This window comes from Dermacentor silvarum, chromosome 7 (genome assembly GCF_013339745.2).
Source record: "Dermacentor silvarum isolate Dsil-2018 chromosome 7, BIME_Dsil_1.4, whole genome shotgun sequence".
Lineage (NCBI taxonomy): Eukaryota > Metazoa > Arthropoda > Arachnida > Ixodida > Ixodidae > Dermacentor > Dermacentor silvarum.
The window spans coordinates 29,756,985-29,779,909 of record NC_051160.1 but is presented as its reverse complement, the minus strand read 5'-3'; the positions used below and the strand labels follow the sequence as shown (position 1 = coordinate 29,779,909).

Below are 22,925 nucleotides of genomic sequence, written 5' to 3'. Positions count from 1 at the left end.
ATCGGACGGCGACTGTTTTTCTTTGTAGGGGCGTCCGAATATTCAGACATGTTGAATGTTGTTTAATATTATATTTGTAATGTTCGCATTCGATTCGAAATTAGGTATTCAAAAATTTTCGAATATTCAGTTGGATATGAATATTCCAACCAAATCAAATATATTGCTGGCCGCGCAGGAGCGAACACCAGTTCTTAGCATTGGTTTCTATTTAATTCAAGAATGTGTCTGATGTTGTGCTTTAATTTTGTGATAATTTCGTGTATGGTGGCTAAATGTCACCTGTAGAGCATGCTTAGCCAGCCTCACAGTAGCAAGGGGCACTGGTTTGTGGGAAGTGAGGGTGCACTCATTTGCAGTGCCACCCCAACTCTTGAGCTTATTGCTTGACAGCAAATGCAATGAATGACGGCTGGTTCAGAGTTAAAGTCAAAAGTTTACAGGCATTTGATGTATAATAAGGCACAGATTGGCAAGAACAGAAAGCTAACACAGCCAAATACAGAATCCTTTAGCATAACAGCTTACTAGTCAAATTTCACACCATTGACAATGTAATTGCGATGTTCCAACATGTTAAATAACCAAGGTTGCTAACAAATGCACGTGCCTACAATTATTCACTATTCGAAGTAAAGTTTTTGTACTTGATGCGTATTAGAAAATTTTGATATTTGCACACCCCATCTTATTTGCCAAAAGGCCAAATTTCAAATAATGAAGTAATGTACCAATTTTATCAAATTCGTTATATCGAGGTTTCTACATTGTACTACAAAGAAATTCGTCCTTTCATGCAAAGTATAGATGTGGACCGATCTTTTTTTCTTTATTTTGGCACGGACGGGGCCATAAGAATGTCTGAATAACTGGGCAGTCCGAAAAGACAAACTTCAACAAAAACAAAAACAAACAATTTTGTTGCACTTGACAGCCAGTGAACACTTTCACTGTTTGATTAAAAATTAAATTCTAGAGTTATGCGCCAAAACCACCATCTGATTATGAGACATGCCGTAGTGGGGGACTCCGGATTAATTTTGACGACATAGTTCTTTTAACGTGCATCCAAAGTACGGTACACGGTCTGCATTTCGCCCCCACCAAACGGTGGCTGCCACGGCTAGGATTTGATCCCTCGACTTTGTGCTTCGCAGCACAACACCAAGGCCCCCAAGAAACCATGGCGGATCACCGAGTACCCCCAAACAAGCGGCAGCATCCACTTTCTCACAGAACTAGTTTTTTTGTCCTTAAGCAAGGGCATTGCACAAGTTGCCTCTACTGCTACTCATGCTGGTTACTTGTAACATGGTGACAACAATAACACCAAATGGGGTGCTGACGCAAGGAATACGAAACTATGCTGCATAGAGTGCGCAATCCAATGCACTGATACGTGTGCCCTGTAGTGCCTTTGACCGACACAGCACTCGCCAGCTTATGGCCTCTGAGATCTGACGGCCCATCATGGAGTCCATGACAAGCTAAATTCGCCGCTGCTGGAGTGTCTAGACGCTGCTCCGCTTCAGCGGCTAGGGAGGCTAGAATGCCTTGATCCGCGCTGAGGGTTGGCACTGGCACCGAGGCACCCCCAGTACATCGTATGGAATGCCAAGATATTCACCCAGCAAGACCCGTAGGAAAAGTCCACCTTCCAGATGTGCTGGGATTCAAAGCGGATGGCAGCATTTACTGGTCAGCAGTCGAGATAAGCAACAGATGTTCAGTTTATTGGTGTAAAAAAAAGTAGAGGAGAGATTAATACAACCGGAGTCGTTACACGCATAGGTAACTATACAATATAGAGATAAAGGTGTTAATGAAGAAAGAAAAGATCAAGGAGAGATAGGCAAAATGCTAGACTGCAATAAATGTAGTACAACCTGATTAAATCAAGCAGCCTAGGCGACTACAGTAGAACCTCGTTGACATGATCACGTTTCGCAAGATTTCCTGGCACAAATTAGATTAATTAGATTTTTCGGTTAATTCGATCCTGACTAAAGGACCCCGCCAGCGCCCATGCATTTATAAGGGCCCAATATTTCATTCTTTCGATCCCAAAATTGGCCATCACTGAATAATTTGAACTTGAACAGTAAGCAAGCGCGCCCCTGACACCTATCGTGGTCCCAATAGCGACCCCTTTAGTGGCGGTGTCTGTCCCAGCGGAGCTTAGGGGACAGTGAACACGAACACATCTCATCTCTAATCGAAAACACTGATTTTCGGGCTGCCCTAGGAAGATTTTCAAGCAATAACCATAGCTCACAGTGTATGATAACGGTATTTACCTAATTCTAACGTGATCCTTTCTTTCAAATTAAAAAAAAAAAAAAGAAAATTGGGCCGAAAATTGCCTGCATGGTGCAATGAGGCACGATGCCTTCGAAATGATCGTATGCTTTACTGCATAACACGAGTGCGTTGGGGCGGAATTGACTTTTAAAACTAACCGTGTGGTGAAGTTGACTTTAAGAAACCGGCCACCTTTGAGCGACAAACTATCTTGCTAAAGAATCAGGCGCGTGTTAGATTTCTACTTTGTTTAAGAGCTTCAATGCCATTACTACATTAGTTTTCCACTTTGGACACATAAAGAGTGGGGGCGCGTTTGATACAGGGGCATGCTAGAATCAGGAAGAACACTGCCAATGAATCAGCAGTGTGTTTTGGAAGAATTTCTTTCCATCTTGTTTAATTTGGCCCGCCAAGTAATTAGACCGATTTCGCCACTTCCACAAGGGTCGAATTAACGTAATTCGACTGTACAGTTTTGGTTATCTTTGCTGGTTAGTACCATTCCCAGAAAACATGATGTTTCAGCACCAACGTTCTACATCCCCAAATTACGATTGTACGATATGTTTTCCAGCTGCTGGAGACCATGTGAACAAGAAAAGGCGTGAGGCATGCGAGATGGAGAGCAGTAGGCACCCGCCACGGCAGCTTCGCCGCAGTACTCGATCGCCTGTGCCACGTGACAATGCGGGCATGCACTCGGTTTTCATTTCCGGCACCAGCAAATCTCCTTGCAGGTCCTCGCACCCTGCAATGGCAGCTATTGAAGCCAACCCTATCGCGATAAAGATCTTCCACCCTGCGCGTGGCATTAGTGCCGTTGGAAGTGTACCGCAAGGTTTCAATAGGCGATAACAAAATTGGCGGTTGTTCGCTGTTGCAGGCTGTGCGAAGTGAGCACCGCGTTTCCCTTGGGCGGCACTATATTCTGGCATTGCCTGCCAGCTTGGATTTAGTTTGGGTTTCCCATCGTCATCTTTACGAAATAGGAAAACAAAGCGCGTCTTGAGCCACAACGGTTTATACTCGCCAAGTGGGCACACGCCAAAACATCCCGTGCAAAACCACTCTGCCTGAACAAGCTGCTGACCCAGACCGCATCCTAGGAACGCAAACGTAAGCTTGCTGAAGCTGCAAAAATGATGCATCCAGAGCCACTCGGGCCCTACCAGCTTTGGCGTCTCGTGCTACAATGATTTACACAACGCTTCGCATTACAAAGCTGTCAACTACAGCTGAGTCTGCCAATTTTTTTCCCCCCAATTCTGAGCATACGATTTCCCAGTCAGCATGCAGTCACTGCGCCCCTACTGGTGGCACTAGCTTGACGCTTCACGCTCAACAATCCCGAGCTGAAACACAAAGTAGGGAAGGCTAAAATTGAAATGCAAGCTCTCTATAAAGACTGCACGTAAGAATGCATGTGCTTCACATAGTGTGAGAAGAGAGTTCTCTAAATGATATAAGCAAGCTTGCAGATTAATCTGTTGGAGAGGCTTACCCGTCATCCATATTGGCAAAAGGGTCAGGGACCGCCTCCCGAGAGTCCCTCTGGTTAGAAGCTGCCTCAGTAGAGACCTTCTCCAGGAACTCCTTTGAGTCGTCTATGAACTTAAAAGCAAAATTAACTTGGTCAATCTCCTTGGGGTTCATTGCAGTTGGCAGAGCGTGCACGGCAACCTTGGGCACCTGGTCGTGAGGCAACTGCATGGCACTCTGCGAGAGGCAAGATGTGCACACAATCATTCAACGTGATTCAGATGCTAGCCTCTATTGCACGGCAAGTCAACTCTTATCCGGAAATAATCAAATGTGGGGTACGCGTACGCGTGCAGAACCAAACACAGGGCACGAAAACTGGATATATCTGACTCTCTCGTGTCCCTCGAGGATTAGTCTTCCTTGCACTACTTTCGCATTTCCCGATTGACTTCCCCGTGTGGCACACATGCGATGGTGGGAGTCTGTGTCTTAGTTACATAGCTACGAGAAATGGCACGAATTCTCGGATGCTAGAGCCACCTGACAGCATGGATAACTTGGGCACTAGAAAAACCTTTTCCCTCCTGAACTGTAGCACAGCAGTGTGTGCAAACCAACCGCACATTCCATGTGCTTTGCAATACTGTCCAGCGGAAGGCTTCCCATTTGGCTTTGAAGCGTGGCACCGGAATGCGCGAAACAAAATCCCTTCCGATTTTGAAACACAACCGATTCTCACAGCGCATGAGATCCACACATTTTTGTTTTTCCGGGGAATTACAGAAAACCGCGATAGAGGTAAAGGCCAAGAGGAGGAGGAGTAGATTTTAATGAAGAGAAGGGAGGAGAGGTCGGCCTGGAGAGCGTGTCTCTAGCCTACTACTCCTCACTGGGGTAAGGGGAAGTGGGAGATACAGGGAGAGGTAGGTGGCAGGTAATTATGATATCGTATAATGAGCTACTATTTACACACATTGGCCAATACGCGGTTGTGCACTTTTCACACGCTACACGCAGGAGTAGTGTTGTCCACCACAAAACGTCATCGCGCAAACCACATTTCGCACTTCCTTCACTTCTCAAGTCCCGACTTCACAGGTCCTAGAGACTACCGTCTAAGCCCATCTCACACAAAGTTAAAAAGTGATCTTATGGTGCGCGCTGGGCATGATACGCTATTCTCCACACGCCTAAAACCTTTGCTTCCGAAAAGGGGCGGGAGTCCAAACAGTTAACACTACGCTTTAGTCTCCTTCACTCGGACGCATATTGGCCCAGCAAATGTTTACTGCAAAAATAAAATATATCCCTCATAAGGCAAGAATAAGCAACGAGCGTCAATGAGAGAACTAAATCCAGCATATTTTCAGGTTAAAAACGTGCTTCAGGGCCTCTTTTTAGATTTTATTACTGCATGAAAACTAAGCAAAGCACGAGGCAAGAAAGACCCCCCGCACCTGGAGAGCATGCGTGATAGTAGCGACACCACGTGCAGCCGCCAGCTGCAGCGGGGTGACTCCGTTGCTGTCGGGTGCATCCAGTGGCGTGCCCACATGCACCAGCAGTTGCAGCATGGCGGGGCAGCAGAAGGTGTAGTTGGCCAGCGGCGCCACCACGTGGTGCATCACGTTCCAGCCGTACATGTCCTGGTGCGTCAGGTCCACCGGGCTTGTCTTCTTGAAGCTCGTGCGCCGCACGTCCCCGTAAGGGTCTGTGTCCCGGTCAGGGTCGTAACTGCCATTGAGCAGCAGTTTCGCCATTTTGATGTCATTCTGCAATGCAAGATATATTTTTTTACAAAAGAGGGGGGAGAGCCGAGATCTATGGCTCGTTTCGAAATAGCATGTATCTTCACTGGTGAACTGAACTCTGCCTTGCCGGCACTGATCGCTGCTGATTGATCTACCAACACACCACCGCAACAGTTATACCACAGCCACACAATTGGTTTTGATGACCACTAAAACTGAAGGCCATCAAAATCGCAATGTGTAATTGGCTCCTTTCTGCAAGCTCACGGAAGGGATGCCAATGAGACTTCTTGTTTTCGATGATCTCTGATTTAAATGCTCATTGAAAGCGAGCACGTGACTGCCGTATTAAACGCTAGGTCATCTGATTGGTAGCCACATTTACCAGAGTACTCACAATCACCCTATGCCGACATTCCCGACTTGACCACTTCATTTTTTTTTTGCTCCACAACTTCTTTTTTTTTTTTTTTGGTCTCGCACTATCAGCTCCAATTTTGGACGTTGTTGTAAGTGCAAGCTACACTGCACGGGCATAGTGGATACTTTTGCCTCCCAAAAACACACATGCAGATGTCACCACTCTCCGAGATAGCGTTGTGCATGCTGATAACTTCACACTAATACTGCAAATCAGTTTGCAGAAATCCCACAAGGTGGAGGAAAATTTCCCAAAATAAAATGGTCACCCACTCCAAACTAGTATGAAGCTTTATTTGTGGCTTGGCATTATTTATTCTCAGGTTAACATTTTTATTCATTTTGTGAAACCCCGCAGTAACAGCCCAACCGCAGAAGCTGTACAACTCCTCAGTGATCCGAGTGCCTGATTTCCATTTGCAGGTTGCTGCAGTAGTCAGGGTATGTTTTGTTTCATTATAGAGTTTTAGCGCATCCAGCGTTCCACTAACCACAAGCATATTGGGCATTCCGCTGGACAGGTGAGGTCATAAACTAGAGCGGCCTGCACCCTGCATGCCACTCATATTTGCAAACCCACCCAACCGGCAGAACGCCCAGTTCTGCCAGATGGGTGGGGGTGCAAATATGAGATCCACTAAAACTGTATTGTTCTCTGCGCATTGGTGTCAGCTCCACGTGTCATCAGCAGCATGCACCAACCAATCCTCAAACACCTGCTCCAGCAATTCCACCACCAAAAATGCGCCCCCCCCCCCCCCCTCTTTCTCTTCAATTCACATAACCAAAAACAAACAAACTTGGAAATACGCACCAGTCTGACGGCGTACATGAGGGCTGTGCGCTGCTGGCCATCTCGGAAGTTGATGTTGGCTCCCGCTCGTAGCAGCATCTTGACGACCGCGTAGTTGCGCTTGCACACGGCCAGGATCAGGGGCGACAGGCGGGCAGCCGTTGGGGATGCTGTGTGGATACGCGTGTCGTCCGTCAGGCACGTCGTGCCTGGGAACTCCAGGTTCTGGAGTGGGAAGCAGGTCAGCAGGTCCGCAGAGGCACCAGCTTCGAGCAGAGAGAGGCACCACGACCTGTGGATATGAAATCCAAGGTTATGAAATCCAACCCATCTGGCCAGGAAAGTGCATACTGAAAAGATGTGGACTGATGCCCCGACCAAAAAAAGATCTGAAATTTAATTGCAATTCTGAAATTGAATTTCAGTTTTTTTCACTTGTGCATATGAGAAGGAAGCCTCAGTGCAGTCCACTGTGTCGATGAAAACCCGTACACCCGAGAAAGGTAGGTCTTGCATAACTGCCAAGGAGAATGCTGGCTTAGAAGGGTGTCAGAATTATATCACACGGAGAATTTGGGTTGCGCGAGTCATTTAGAAGCACTGCGATTTTATTTTTAGTGAACGAAACCATTATACACTCAACTTCCTATTTTGTTTTACTCCCTAGGAACTGCAGAAACGTTTGAAAAATCGGGAAGTCCGAAAAAGTGAATGCATGCTTTTTACTGCCCCCAAGGGTACAATCACCACAGGCACATCCGAAATAGCTCTGAAGGTCTGCCAGTGCGCTCATTAGGCATATCTGTGCTCGTACTGTGATAGGAGACAATGGGTGCACGCGTGTATAATTAAGGAATGCATACAGTGTCCTGTGACAATTGCCCCTTCTCACTCATGGTATGCTTCCCTGCAATACTTCGCATATGCTTCACCGCGTAACATTTCTGTATTGAAGTGAAGCTGACTTTCGGGAACCAACAAAATGCAACACGCCATGCCTTGGGAGCTTCGAAGCCATTGGCAAGGATTACAAAGGCGGAGTCGGCGCCATTGCTGATAGCGGCAAATTGTTTTAATGACAAACACGGCACCGAACAGCAAAAAGCTTGGTAGAGAATGTTGCATTCGCTAGGCCTAGTGTTGCAGCGGTGGTGGCTACGGCTGCCAGCGGATCTGCGTGCGAAAGCACCGGCTTAAGGCGGCAGTGGTGGCCTCGATTAATGCTGTTTCGGACCTGCGGTCATGGCAAAAGATCCGGAAAATCGAATGGCGAAGGTTTCTTGCGTCTGAAATTTCAGACATTCTTTACATTGGCTCTATGGGGTATGTGGCGGTGCCGTGGCGTCTGAATTACCGGACATGTCCGAAAAATCGGGCGTCTCGAACAACCCCCCCCCGGTCGATGACTATTTTCCGGAACTTCGAACACTTCGAATAGTTCAATTTCGGTGCGAATCGAATCGAAAACACTTAAAAAATATTTGAAAGTTCGAATATTCGCACACCACTACCAAATGGCCTTCCCAGCTCTACCTGCAGCTAGCTGTGATCGGCACAAGGAAGCATGCGAGACTCACTGCATGTCCTCTGGCAGGCGGTCGCTCTGCAGTTTCCAGAAGGCAGCCGTGAATGGGGTCCTCAGAGAGTGGTCCTGGTCAGCACATGCCGCCGCCACCATGCCCATCTTGTCCAGGAAAAACTGGCACAGGGTGTAGTTCCAGTTCATGGCCGCATACGTCAGCACCGAAGATCCGTGTTCGTCCCGTGCCATCACTGGTACTCCCTTGTCCATCAAAGCTTGCGCCACCTACGACACCAAGCGGCAGTCGCAATCGTCAGACTGACCAGCGTGAAGCCAAAGTGCTTTAGCTTCCTATCATGACAAGAAAAATTGTGCTCAGGGAAAAAAAAAATGGAGGGGGGACTTTCAGATACCACATTCCTGTATGCAAAGTGGGGAGGCAGGTTATAGCTTGCGTTTTATCTTTCGGCAGGACATCCCAGCAAGGTAAAGCGGCAGCGAATGAATTCACACACACATAAAAAAAATCATTTAATAATCTCTGGTGCTTTGTTTTACACCAATATTGGTGCCCAGTGCTGTCTTCACGAAGACACGAGCATTGGTGTGCGCGGTTACGTGCTCGAATTTTTTAATTTTATTTTTGAAGACAATGTCTTCTTAGCCGACCTCAGATGGAACGGTTGCAACACCTTGCAACCACTTACAGAAAAATACTGTCGGTCCGTTGACCTGTAGATGTCGTATGAACATGAAAATGGCATCAAATGACACCTCTCCATGCCGAGAACATGTAATAATAGTCGGCAACTAAGTATCTATATGTATAAAAGAGCAATTAGCTGTAAACAAGTTGGGATGCGAGTGCGACTGTTGCTATTGCCCTTTGCTATGCCACCGCCAAGGGTCATTCAACTCAACTGCCGCACCTTCTGCCAGACAGCGCAAGTGTCACGAGTTTGGGACAGAGGAGAACCGAGTCTGAGAAGCAGAGTCAGTGGAGAGCCGCAGGCTGCGTGAGCCTCGGGAGTGTGTTTTGAAGAAGCCGTAGACACTTGGGGCTAATATGCCCTATGCCTCGCGGTAGCATGAGTGCAACAAGAAAACTGAGGCGAGGGCACATTCCAGTGTCAAAAAGAGAGGGCCAACAAAGTGTCAACCCTGCACAAGACAAAGTTGACGTAACTGCATGTGAAATAATATGACATGAATAAGATAAGACTTGAGTGAATAATGAACCTGAAAAAGAGACAGAATAGAGAGACACAATGAAAATTTAATCATCAAATCATTTGAACTACCATGTACATTGACCTTGTCTTGTTTAGTGTTGACACTTCGACGTGTTGCAGTCCACAGACAGTGAAAAGAGCTGTCTGACAGCGACGTCAATGGACATTAATGTGAATAAGTTTACATTTTGCGATGGTAAGTTCAGCAGAAATGGAGGCCTGCAACATTCCGAGACTGACCTTGATCTGCATTTCCAGCTGGGCATCTCGAGGAGCCTCTCGTGCAAGCACATGCAACATGGTCTGCTTGTCACTGTACAGGGTCCAGCCATGCTTCACCTTGGCAATCAGCCTCAAAGCCAGCTCGTATGAACAACTCTTCAGGGCCGCCTAAGAAGAAAAGGCACTTCCAGTCAGTAAATCAATCAAAGATATGAAGACAATGTCAAGTTTTCAAAACGCTCCTCTCCTGCGTCTGAAGCGGATGCCTGCCACCTACTTTGGACATGCCCTGTGTGGGAGCTCTCATGTCCCATGATGGTCGCATGCATGGCAAACGTCAAGTTGGGTGCACGCGCACCAGAAGATATGGAGAAAAGGAGAAACCTTCCTCCAGGGGGTGGCACACAATTGCAAGTGCTACCAGCACCACTGGGCGAGTCACATGAAATTCCGCTGACATTGCACGAGCCTCTACCATTGCTCCCGACTTTCCGCAGGTGGGTTGGTTAGCCAGCCACATTTCTGCCGTGGCAGATGCTGTGCCCCCCCCCCAGCTGCCAATTTTACCAACTGGGGGTAACATTCATTATCCTAAAACCTGGAATTGTGTAATTTTCCTCTGGGATGTGAAATTACGAACTGGCCAACCTGAAGACTATGAACGATGGCTCATGGACACAACATAAGTCGCTGTGCAAATTCACAAGGGTGCAGACTGGCACAGTGCACGTACCTCAACAGTGAGAGCCAGGCCCTTGCCACCAAGCTCCAGATGCTCAATGATGTGCTGCAAGATGCCTTGCCACGACCGCTTCACAAGCTCCTGCAGAAATATAAAGCCTGATAAGACAAGCCTGCCTCATTTTCTTCAAGGTAGGGATCAAGACCTTTTTAGGGCAGTCATCTCATCAAGTGCAGCTCTAAAGGTTCAAGAGAAGTAGCAGCATTTAGTTACACTTTACACAAAACATGTGCCGGGTCAAGCGAAACCCCTGCAGGAAAGTAATATTCTCCAAAGTTATCGCTCAAAAATACAACCCTTGGTTCCACTGCCTGCCAGCAGCTTATTGTCCAGAATAACCATACAAACGATGATGCCAAATGTTTGAGTAAAAGATCTTAACCTAAAAAAATGGTACCCTGTTACGAATTCTTACTGAAAAAAGAAAAAGAAAGCAACAGCAGGGGTGAACACAGAATCTTCTAGGGACCCTGAACCACTTTTTTATCGAAGTAGAGAAAGACATTTGAAGTGAAAATAGGCTACTCCAGAATCACTTTGCCGCAAAAAGTACTTCGACGCGTTCAGCAGAAGCGAAGTTATCGGCAATCAAACACAGCGTCCGTTGTGCTACCCTTCCTCCTCCAAAGCCTTGCACTGCGAAGGCTACGGCAGAGACGTCACCGTGACGTCCGAGCCATCACCGTGGCACGCAGTTCAAATTTCCGATTTGGTGCCTACGTGGCGCTACACGTAAGCCAAACGTGGCTGTCCTCAGAGAGCCGCAGTGCGCTTAGCCACTGGAATCGTGGTCGCCACTTAGCGGCGGCCCCGGTGTAGCCGACTGCAGCGACCAATAGCAGCCGCGTACTGGGGTGAGCTTTATTACAAAATAAAGCACACAGAAATGAGTGAGGATCATGGGCATTATTGAAACGAGAGCGTTAAAAAAAAAAAAAAAAAAAGGTAACTTCACGCTCCGCTTGCGAGCTCCACGGACCGCGTACGACAGCGGAACTTGGCTGAGATGTTCACAACAGCGTATGCTACCCGTGGACTATGTTATTTCACCAAGTCTGAGGGGTGGTTCCGGGCCCCATTAAAGCTGTTAGAATACAGCTGCACATTTGTATACAATCAAACCTCATTTTAATGAAGTTTGCATCCAATACGAAAATACTTTCGTTATATTCAATATTTGTTATAAGCCAACACACCAATATTGATGAGGGGAAAGAAAGAACATTGTGAGCAACTAATCTTCGTGTAGGAAACGCAAGCATGGTGCGTTCGATGGGCAGCGAGAAGTTTCCAGGCAATTTTGGCCAGCCACGCCAAACTGTTAGCAACCATGTTTGTAATTTGTCATTTCAAGGTACGCTCACAGAGTTCTTTTTATACTTGTTTGTAATTTGTCATTTCAAGGTACGCTCACAGAGTTCTTTTTATACTTGTTACCAGGATATTTCAAGCTGTGAGCAAATATATAGTATTCACTTTGCTGTAGCCAATACTGTCTTAGATGTTGAATTTTTGGTTTCATTATAGCAGTAGGATACTCAGTGAAATAAGGCATGACCAACAAAATTTTTTGTTCACACCACTGTATCTGGGAATTCAATATATCAAGGTTGAGCTGCATTGCATAGTCAACAACTCAAAGGCCATTGAAGTTGCAGTTGCCATATGACGAACGTTTCACTGGCACCGCCGGGGTTTTTCCTTCATAATGCTGGCTGCGGCTTTCACCTCTGCACCAGCACACCAATTGCCAGTTTTCCCTAAATTAGCACATTATAAGCTGCACCGCAAGCACTATGTGGTGTGTTTGTACATACCACGGAACCCCCAACTGTCTTGGTATCACACGAAAAGTTCGTATAATATGATCAACAAAAATATGTCTACAATATACAACTATAGGCTAATATTCTGCAGAACCAAACTGCCAAGAAAGTAAATGTGAGAAGAATACTACAGTGCAGGTGCCAATCACACTTTATTCAAGTAAGCATACCATCTGCTGTGAACGCCCTTGGAACAGGGGCTTTACGGCAGAGGCGAGCCGAGGCAAAGGTGCAGAAAAAAGAAAGCTGCAGTTGCAGGGAAGTCTGACAAACAGTCAGAGATTTTTGAATGCTATCGCATTCCACTCTTAAAGGTGAAGCTTAACTGCCTCCAAATTTGAAATTTTTTTTTCTTAAGGCCGGACTGCCCCCTGTGTGGTGGTTATGCGGACTTCGAGCATGTCCTGTGGGGCTGCGCATTTGCCGGTCCCCCTTTCACCCAAGAGGAAATGATGATGCTTATTAAGGCCCAGGATCAGACCTCTCAAATCCTGGCAGTCCAGAGGGCCCGCGAGAGGGCCATCAGGTTTGACCTGATGGTCCCCGAGTGGGCCTAGCCAGGTGACGTCGAGTTTACTCGCGTCTATTGTGGACCCAATAAAGTTCACTCACTCACTCTTAAGGCCTTTCTCAGATGAGTATACAATCATCCCGTGTGCCTCTCCGATAAGCCGGCTTTTCTTGGTGAACACCCATTGTTGGCACTTACTGCAGCCGCCAGCACGACTCAGCATAATTTTTCATGCACAACTTTTCACAAAAAGCACGCCCCTTCCCGGTGCCACTTCTTTGCTCGCCAAAGGTGGCAACTTGAATATTTTTAACATGCACATGCAACAAACGTTACAACCTGCTTTGAAAAAACAAGCACACTGTGGCAGGCACCTGCAGGATGGGAATTTGCAGCGGGGCCCGGATCTTCTTATGGACGTAGAGCCAGCGTAGGCCTGGCTGCGGCGGCTCATTCCGCGGAATCACCAAGTCTAACGTCGGGAGGGCACCCTTCTGCAGCAGCAACAGCGCACACCTGTAGGGGCAACACGCACATTGTCAGAGCAACATGGCGGCAGCACAGTATTGGACAGGGGTCGTATTTTAGATCAATAGCCCAAGGGGATTTCGCAAACAAGTGAAGAATGGCAAGAGAGCAAGGCATCATGTTAAAAAGAGAAAAAGCTGACATTGAATCATGTAACTGCCCTCTTCTGTTTTACCACATGTTCTTTGATGAGACATTACGAAGTCTTGGGGAGTGTTGCAGGAGTGAAACATTTTGAACAGTGCTAAGGAAGATGCTACAGTGGTGCGATAATACTAAAATGGCATAAAATGGCACTAAAGACGGTGATGGAAAGACGCTACAGGGATAAAAAGATGGCAAACGCAGTGTTAAAGATGCTAAAAAGAGTTAATAAGACTCAAATACAGTGACAAAAAGAGACTAAGTGCGGCACTGAAAAGACGCTACAAACTGCTATGAAGACATTAGAATAAGCACTAAAACAATGCTAAAGTCTGTGATAAATCCCTGTCCGAAATACAAATGGCCATTGCCAGAGCAACATTCACATGACAAAAGTAGTGCCTTACGTGGGGTGGTTGTTGAGCACCGCCAAGCCCAAGGGTGTGTTGTTAGCCTTGTCCTTGATATCTACAGTCTTCACCTTCTGCGCAAAGAAGAAAAAAAAATACACAGCTCAGCCAAGGAAGAGTGGGCATGGCCTCCGAGACGGGGAGAAGGCGCACGCTCTCTACTGATAGCGTGCCTCTCCTAATCTTGGAGGCAATACAACAGGCCATTGGAAGACAAGCCAGCGGAAAATCCAACACGGCAGCCTCCAAGATCGAGTAGCGTGGCTCAGAATCGGCAATTTAGTCTGGAAAATCTAACTTTGGGGCCTCAATTTGTACGAAAAATGGGTCGCAAAAATACATTAGCTCAATGGGAGCCCTGACGGTGCATTTATGAAGTCAGGAATATTCATCAAGTCTGAAATTTTTGAGTCAAGCACCCGTGCGCCCGCTTTGGCGGCGGTTATTGATTCCGCCAACATCGCACGCAGCTTTGTTGAGTGCAGTGGAGGGGATTTTTATGTCCTACGTGTGGTGAGCCAGCTGGAGAACATGGCACTTGGGACGGTGAACTACCGCGCCAAGCAATCCCGCATCAGTGTTTACTTCCAAGTAATCGTTTCTCGGACATGCAAAATAAAGGTGATTTTTTTGCGTAAGTTCTTGCTTGTATTTTTTTCTCTTCTTCATTTCAGTTAATTGGACAATCTGCTTAATTCGAATAATTTTGTGATCCGGCGGCCTTCGAATAATCGAGGTTTTGCTGTACTGTCCGTGGTTAGAAATTAATGTGAAACAGTTTAAATTTCCTTCACTGTGGCATAGTGTTTGAGCTTCGCGGGATTAATTGAGAAAGGATTTAGTAGCAGCTGAGATAGAAGCAAATGAAATGTTCCAAGGCGATGGCACAAAGTGGCGATCTACCTGATCTACCCAATGCCCAGACCAGTGCCTGCAAGAAGTGACAAAAGTTTAATGGATGTGTGTTCCGCAAAAAATTTCTAGCTTGCAGCCAGCAGTACAACACTATGCTGATCACATATGCTAGTACACAAAACACATCCGAAATACAGGCAGCTGCATGGACAGGCTAAGGAAATATTTACCACAGCGGAAACTTTTTATCATACCTGTACATTGACCTAGCACATTGCAGACACAATTGTCACCGTGCGATCTAGGCACCGCTATCACCTGTTTGCAATGACTGAAACCTGGCGAGAGGTTTCAATATTCCTTTTTGGTGTCCCTTTAGGACTGACCAAGATCTGACGTAACTAAAAGGGCATGAGAAGCTGCTACTTACATTGGTGAAAGAATGCATGCACATGGATGACCCTCGGATAGCAGCGTAGTGCAGCGGTGTCATGCCAAAATCGTCCTGAAGTTCTAGCAAGGGTGCCTGAGTCGTCTGCAGCAAGGTAGCCAGCTCCACGGGGTCACAGGGAGAGTTGTCCCAGTGTCTACAAGAAGTCGAAAAAGTTTGGAAGAGAAAAATAAGCACGTCTACTTGGAAGAGCTTAAGGCACAAAGCCAGGCTAGTTAGCAGCTTGAACTGTGCGACATATTTGCAGTGCTAAATATGGAACAACACACGAAGTAGACAGAATGGGCACAGAAGTGATAGCAACAAAACTTCCTAATGTAGCAGCAGGACTAACATAATTAGATGTAGGACAGAGGCCACCATACTAAACATTGTAGCAGACGAGGCAGAAATCATGGGTAGTTCGTTGCCTGAACTGTGCGATGCGTCTGCAACGCTAAAGATGGAAAAAAACATGAAATAAGACACACGCTAGACTGCAGACAGCCACTCTGCACAAGTAACAAGTGGATGAGTCTCGTATGATTGTAGCACCAAGCGCTATTGTTGCCTTGTAATTGCTGATCATACTATAGTAGTTGATATCCAATGCACGTCCTGTCTATTTCATGTTGTATTCTATCTCGAGTGCTGCAAATATGTCACACTTGTTGGAAAAGCCACTACGATGAGAACATGCAGGCAGTCTTATAGAAAGGGACCAAAATGCCTGCATTTACAATCTGTGGGCAGTTAACTGTTAGTGCAAGATGTTTGTGATGTTTTGACGATTCACACAATTATGGGACACGTGGCACTACGAAGCTGTAGTGTGCAGCTACTGCCTTTATGAAAAAGAAAGGAATGTCCACCACATAACTGTAACAGAATATAACAAGGGGAACTGTTCCAGTTACTTTATAATGCAACCTTTTGTTCTGGTACAGGGATAGAGAGTAGGACCACCATTTTCACCACGTTTTTCAGTGCGCCATTGTTTCCTGAAGTGTCAGTTGTTCAACTTGAACCTAAGTGGGAACAATTTCGTTCCTTTAAAACCGAGAGAAGAAGAAACGAAAAGAACGTGCCTGTGAATTTTGACGAAAGCGTAGTGCAACGGGACACGCCCTCGGCCGTCTTTGGCATCCGCCCGTGCCCCTTTCTGCAGCAGCAGCTCTTCGAGGGCCGTCGAGCATTCAGCCATGCCGGTGTGCGCATTGGCTGCCAGGTGCAGCGGTGAGCGACCCCTGGCATTCGTCGAGTTGACGTCAATCCCGGCGTCCAAAAGTGCACGCACGGTATCCATGAGGTCTGTTTCACGAGAAGAGCAGTTCAGCATGAGCGATGGAAGGTGCCACAAGATACGGAAGCAAAACAGGCTCGTGGCAAGTAGCAGTTTGCAGTTACGAGCTCGATGTCCTAAGTCACTGCAGAAGCGATCTGCTTTCTCGCAGTCACACGGGGGAGAGTAACCACTGTGCCCCACTATCGACCCTTGCTGCAACGAATTATCTGTGAAGCTACTCTCTTCATTGCTTCAAGTAATGCACCTCTGGTTTCAAATGAGATGGATATAAGCATTGCACAAAGATCTGTTCTTGCTTGATGAACAAACAGCTGCTTCATGATCCCTTCACAGCGCTCAGTGTGTTGTAGCAAGCAAGCAAGCAAGCAAGCAAGCAAGCAAGCAAGCAAGCAAGCAAGCAAGCAAGCAAGCAAGCAAGCAAGCAAGCAAGGCTCAGTTTTGACGAATCAAGTGCACAATTCCAGGCCCAATGATATTCAAGCTCAGGACAATGTTTACCTGGGTTGCTTCGGTGCGACACCAAGTAATGAAGGGCATTGTTGCCGGAGGCATGGTTGACGGCCCTCGGGTTGGCCTTGTGCTTCAGAAGGAGTTGGATGAGCTCACCTGGGAGATTGTTCCTGCCAAGAGAAAATGCATCACTTAAGGAGTGTCTCAATGGACATGGCGACCCACAGAAGACTCCAGTGCCAGCTAAGAAAATGCCGCACGAATTCGACAGAATGCGACAGCGTTTGAGTGGCATTTTCTTATCCTTAGGCCCCCACCGACCCCTACTAAACTTTCGTCTCGAATGTAACTTTGGTGTAACAAGCTTTGACTACAGTGTGATTAGGTTTGACTACCAAGTGTGTGCACCACTATCGTCATCTGAGTGCTGTCTGCTTTCTAGGTGAAAGTGCGTGTCTCACTTTCTTCTTCCGTTTCCTGGCGGCATTTCGAAATGTTGTACCACCCAGCTCAACAGCAAACTCTCCCAGTTCACCCCCACGAAAAATTTTATTTTCTGTTCACTCTTTCTGGTAGTGTTTCCTACGTCTTCGCAATCACTACCCACCCACAGTATGAAAAGATAAAAGACAGACAAGTGACTGCAACTAGAGACTTATTGATAAGCAAGGGGAAGTCACTCACATAGCAGCATAGACCAGGAGGCTTACGGGGTATGGCCCACCATCATGCAAGTCCACATTGACACTGGCACCGGCGGCAACCTGCAACATTCAGCATCATCCACTGCTCAGGCGAATCACACTTAGAACCACAGTACTGTTCCACAAAAGGCCAAGTGCATTCCTTTTTTAATAGTGAACCTCTTAACAGCACAAAAATTTCAAGGCTTTTCGAGCAGGCACGATAAACGTCATGGACGTCAGAAGTTATCACATGTGCTATGTAAGTAATCTTGGTGCTGGTTATGTTACACAGAATTACTATGCCCCACTAAGGCACGTCATAATCTACCATGTAGAATGGTGTAATGGCCAATGATGAAGCAATCGTTTGAAGCAACTTCCAATGGTGAAGCAATCGCGTTAGGTGCCCCGATGCTGTGCGTGCTGCAAGAGCCGGGGCATGCACAAGATCCGTCGTGTGCCTAAATCACTGGCTGCGCCAGCACCACTTTGACGAAAAGGTGCGGTCCTGTATGAGGGCCGCACCTCATAAAAATTGTGGAAAAAAGTGCGGCCCTTACACGAGTCTATACGGTATCTACGAGCGCCTGGGCTATGGGAAGGTATGCTGCAGCAGAATTTTCCAGATTGATCTGGACCACATTTACGGAAGTGCACTCAAATTAACAACAAACTTTTTTTGTACCTAGCACCCACGAGGAATTCCAGCTACAGCTATTACTATTATTCAACCCCGTGATCTCAAGCGTAGCAGCAGGACAGCATAGCCATCGAGCCACCATAGAATATGCAAAGCATGTACACACTGCACGACCGTGCCTTCAAGCATCCGTCAGAGTTGCCCTGTTTCAGGTGCCAACAAGTGCTGCACTACAACCAATAATTTCTTGGCAGAGTGTTGGCGAAGTGTGGACGTAATTGGCATGCTTAGCTTTAGGAATTACACTTAAGCGTTTTCCACACCTATCCACACACAATGCCCAGACTTGGCACAAGCTGGTCAGTTTCTGAAGTGGTGTGATCCTGTGGCCTAACATCCAGAACACCTTTAAACAGGCCCCTCACCAGGCCACACAGCAAATTTTGGTTATACGCTGGATGTTGTTACGTACCCTCTAGGGGGCATTCTACCGCAAGAATTTTTCAAAATGGTTCATTATTAGCAGACATAGAAACATTTGAAGTGTTGCGAACCCATGATTTCAGGAGGCGAGCTTCACTGCCAAAATCGACATTCTCGCCACAGGTTGGTTGCCGGCGGTTGGTAGACACTACTACCAAGAACAATCAATGCAAAATAAAGTGTTTCTCAGAAACTTCTCAGCGGGGGAGTAGTAAGATCCCACACCAGCTGTTGCTGTTAAAAGCAACACAACGCACACAAAAACTAACAAACCCACCAAGGAGTGCACAGCGGCGCTGTTCCCACTGGCCACCGCTCGTGCCAGGGGGGTCAGGCCGTCCTGGTCCGGTGGTTCGAGCAGGGGCTTGTGCTGGAGCAGGAGGTCCACGGCCGCCGCCCCGGGGCAGCGGGCCGCCAGGTGCAGGGCAGAGGGGCCCCCCCGGATCCCCCGCACCGCTGCAGCCGCGTCGGCCCCCAGCTCCTCCAGGAGAAAACGCAGCAGCGCGTGCAGTCGGCCGCTCTGCTCTTCCGTCGGGTTGCGCAGCTCACCGAGGGTTCGTAGGGCCACCAGGAGCGGGGTGAGGCCGTCGCGGTCGTGCCCGTTGGCCTGCATGCGGAGAATGTCGCGGAGCGATCGCGGCTCCTCCTCCAGCTTGACTCCTTCGGGACTCGGGGGAGGAGGCTGCACGTGGCGAGAAGGCAAAAAAAATTGGCCACAATTAAGTGCAACATCCACCTGCCCCAGAAAAGCACTGTGAAAACACCAGCACAAGAGGGTTACAAAGCATTCAAAGGATGACAGCAGAGGGGGCTGGCAAAGAAATGGTGCTTGCGACAAGGTTGGCTATCGTGTCCACTTTTTTTGTCCCCTGCCATGCTTCGGCCGAGTCATTGTGACTGCATGCTCTAGCGAAGCATACCCACAGGTTGCGGATCATAAATTGCTATAAGTGCCATAAAGTGATTAATGAAAAAGTAAACTTTTGTTATTTAGTTGATTATGCACTTCGATTTCTCGTGCGAATAATGTCCGCCGCTTCGAGCAATCTATCTCAAGGGCTACAATTATGCGATATGCCTCAGGCGATCCTTAAAATTCTGTATGGTAAAAGAAAAAAAAAAAAAAAGAAAACCCACAGGGATGGGAAGATGCAGCCCCGTGCCTACCCCCATGAGCTTTATACTCTAGCAATGCGCAGCAGACGCACCTTGAGGAGGGCGTTGAGCAGCGGCAGGACGTCCCTCTGCCTGGCGAAGAGGGCAACCTGGCGCAGGAAGTCTGGAGAGGCCTCCAGTGCAGCCGGTTCAGGTTGGTTGCCGGCTTCGACCAACAGCTGCACAACCAGGAGGCTCCCCTACCGCCAGAAGAAATCAGTATCCACCATATAAATAAGGGAACAGATGTTTTCTTTTTTACAGGCAGGAAGGGCAAAGCGAGGCAACTCACCTTGTGCAAAGCGAGAGACAACGGACTCAGCTGTTCCTTGTTGAGAGCAGTAGGACTGCAGCCACTGCCCAGGAGCAACGACGTGGCCTGCTCCAACCAACGGTCATGCTCTTTACGCTCCTGTAGACACAAAAAACATGTCTGGTTTCAACCTTGAGGACAGGTTCGCGCTGCCACATAATAGGCATAGGCCTACCTTCTCCCTCCTGCTCTATCCTCTCCCCCTGTACTTAACCTCACGCCCACTGCTACCCACTGTTCAGGTGTCAGCAGATATAGCTAGACAGTTACAGCGTGGTCAAGAATATACTCCACTTCGTTATTCAGTAAAATAAACAACCAATTACTATGGCTACTACCACCTTCCCGTTCATAAACACTAAGAAAAAGCAAACCAGGGCTTGCCGGCAGGTGGACCCTTTAGTGATCAAGAGTTACCTCAGATGAAACTTGGTCAGCTGACCAGGAATGCTTTACTTAGTGGCAGTGCTATGGCACACACAGAAACTGTCCCAACGAGCGACACTGCTTGCCCCGTTAAGATCTTCTTTTAAACTGGCGACGGCTGTGATGGCTTGCCAAGGACACAGAGTGTGCACAAAAAGATGTGTAGCCAGAGTGGAAGAAAATTCTGCCTTTTACTACCAGCAAGATATCTCGGTAAAAGGGGCAAGATTAATTTAATTAATCTTACCACAAGACTCGGACACCTTTCCTTATATAAAGAATAAAGCTCCACCAGAATAAGAAGTAGAAAAAAAAAAAAAGGAAACTTCCTTTTTCCAACTTCCAAGTTCCACAGTTCATGTAATTAAAGATGCATGCCTCTTCAATGCATCAAATTAGAAGTTTAACGAGACACCCACCTTTTCCAGCCGAGCTTGCATAGCTTCTATGTGAGCAATGTCTAATGATGGTTGCTTCTGAAAAAACAAAAGAAAAAGAAAGAGGTGATGATGAGATTTCTTGCTCAATGCAACACAATGCTAGCGTGCTTCACGAAATGTGGCAACTGCATGTGTCGTAACTCACCAAGTCCAGTTCCTCTACGCTCTGTCGTTGTCTGAACTCGCTGTCAGCCAGGACAAGGTGGTGCAACTGCAACAACAAAAGACACAAACATCAACCTCAAGAAAGACACAGTAAGGGCAAGCACAGACATCCCTTATAATTGTTGCTGCCCTAAACAAATTCACCGAGGGTCGATCGGGTAATTTATTTATTGATTGACATCGTTTTAAATTCTTAACACATTTGTCCCAGGGTCGTTTTTATTCTTCACATTCTGATTATCGAATTGCCGCTGCCAGAACGAATCTAAAGCTACTACAGTCGAATCTCGTTAATTCCAGCTTCCGGTTTATTCAAACTAACGCTGTGCTCTCGTAAAATTTATGTGCATTCCAATGGACAAAAACGCCCGGTAATTTGAACGCGAAAGCATTTGCGACGGTTAATTCGAACACACCCCGCACCGACAATGCTCTCAAGAGCGCACGAAATCACGCGGCGGCGCCTCCGACCGGCATTGCTCCGACACCGCCATAAAGTAAAAGCTTAGGAGAGACCCCTCAATGCCGCGCGCAAGCAAAGAAAACAAACGGGGCAGTAATTTCACCCTCTCAAGTAGCATGGTCGCCGTTTCTTCGTTGGCCGGAACACGCGCGTCTGTGCCGACGTCTCAGCCACGCGAAGAAAATGGCAGTGAACCCTTCTTTATGCTTCCACTATCTTCTAGTCACGTGTTGACCTTGCACACTGTACTGTGGCTGCGGCACAGCGGGAAGCAGCGGCGGTGTTCCAGTTGTGGGAATCCTCAGGTCCCATGACCGCCACACGCGCGGCGAACGGCGCGTCGGGCGCATGCGCGCCAGGCACAGTAGGGAGAGGGGAAGCTTTCCTTTCGCGGGCGGCGCTTAGCCGTGCTCCCTTCACACGTGAGTGAAGGCAAAACAGACTTTAAGCGGGTAGAAATAACCAAACAGAGGTTATCTGACTGGTGGATAAAAATCAAGGCAGGGGTGAAATTTCACCCACCACAAAGTACAAAATATGTCCATAGTCATGGCTAGGTGGCGTATGCCACCGCCCGATTTAAAGGGTTCAGCCTCATCCATCCATCCAAGGGCTGCAGATGACAGCGCCAACCTTTCCTTTCTCAAATGTCGCGAATCGTACTACTACGATTCCCGTAGTAGTACGGGAATCGCAAGCGCTATCAGCGCCACCGGGTGGGTCACGTGAGATCCCGCTGACATCGCCCGAATCTCTTTGGTCCCCCAGCAAGCGGCGATAGCGAAAGTATCCGCCGCCGCTCCCGTATTTCCGCACGTGGTTAATCAACCGCATTCTTGACGCGGACGGCAATCGCCGCGGCCGCCCGTATTCCCCAGTTGGTAAGTCGGAAGCCCTTCTTTACCTAGTGTATTATACCCCTGTCAAGCGGGCAAGTGCACTTTACCAAATCTAAACGTCGCAAGTGGAATGTCACTCGCAGAAGAGTGTAGTCTGGTCAAAGTGCGTAGCCTCGCCGCCAGCGGTTTCAATGACACAGAAGTTCATTTTAGTGGTTGAACAGCACTTGCGCACAGATAATATACAGTTTTAGTTTAGCGTTAGCGTAATAGCGGGGTTACGGGAAATAGCGTTACCGCTCCGCAAACGAACTTTGCAGAAAGAGAGTTTTAGTATAGCGTGATAGCGTACGTAGTTACGTGCGGGACGCTATTCCATTACGCTTT

General features: G+C 47.5%; 1 protein-coding gene across 18 annotated transcripts in view; it reads right to left on the bottom strand.

The window, feature by feature from the left end:
* Window positions 1-22,925, bottom strand: part of LOC119457844 (poly [ADP-ribose] polymerase tankyrase) — a 126,234-nt gene that overhangs the window by 13,468 nt on the left and 89,841 nt on the right. For 4 of the 18 annotated variants that reach the window (XM_049670477.1, XM_049670492.1, XM_049670494.1 and 1 more), the window contains exons 36-40: window positions 8,328-8,557; window positions 6,772-7,042; window positions 5,244-5,558; window positions 3,806-4,020; window positions 1,628-1,666 (exon numbers count right to left, since the gene is read on the bottom strand). In XM_049670477.1, the coding sequence (XP_049526434.1) occupies window positions 1,628-1,666; window positions 3,806-4,020; window positions 5,244-5,558; window positions 6,772-7,042; window positions 8,328-8,557 (1,070 nt within the window). Of the gene's footprint in view, window positions 1-1,627; window positions 1,667-3,805; window positions 4,021-5,243; window positions 5,559-6,771; window positions 7,043-8,327; window positions 8,558-9,744; window positions 9,895-10,459; window positions 10,550-13,179; window positions 13,322-13,884; window positions 13,962-15,172; window positions 15,330-16,260; window positions 16,484-16,976; window positions 17,099-17,612; window positions 17,693-19,014; window positions 19,420-19,945; window positions 20,093-20,184; window positions 20,305-21,050; window positions 21,108-21,216; window positions 21,283-22,925 lie in introns of all 18 variants that reach the window. The other 14 variants (XM_049670486.1, XM_049670487.1, XM_049670484.1 and 11 more) reach the window with 14 other exon arrangements.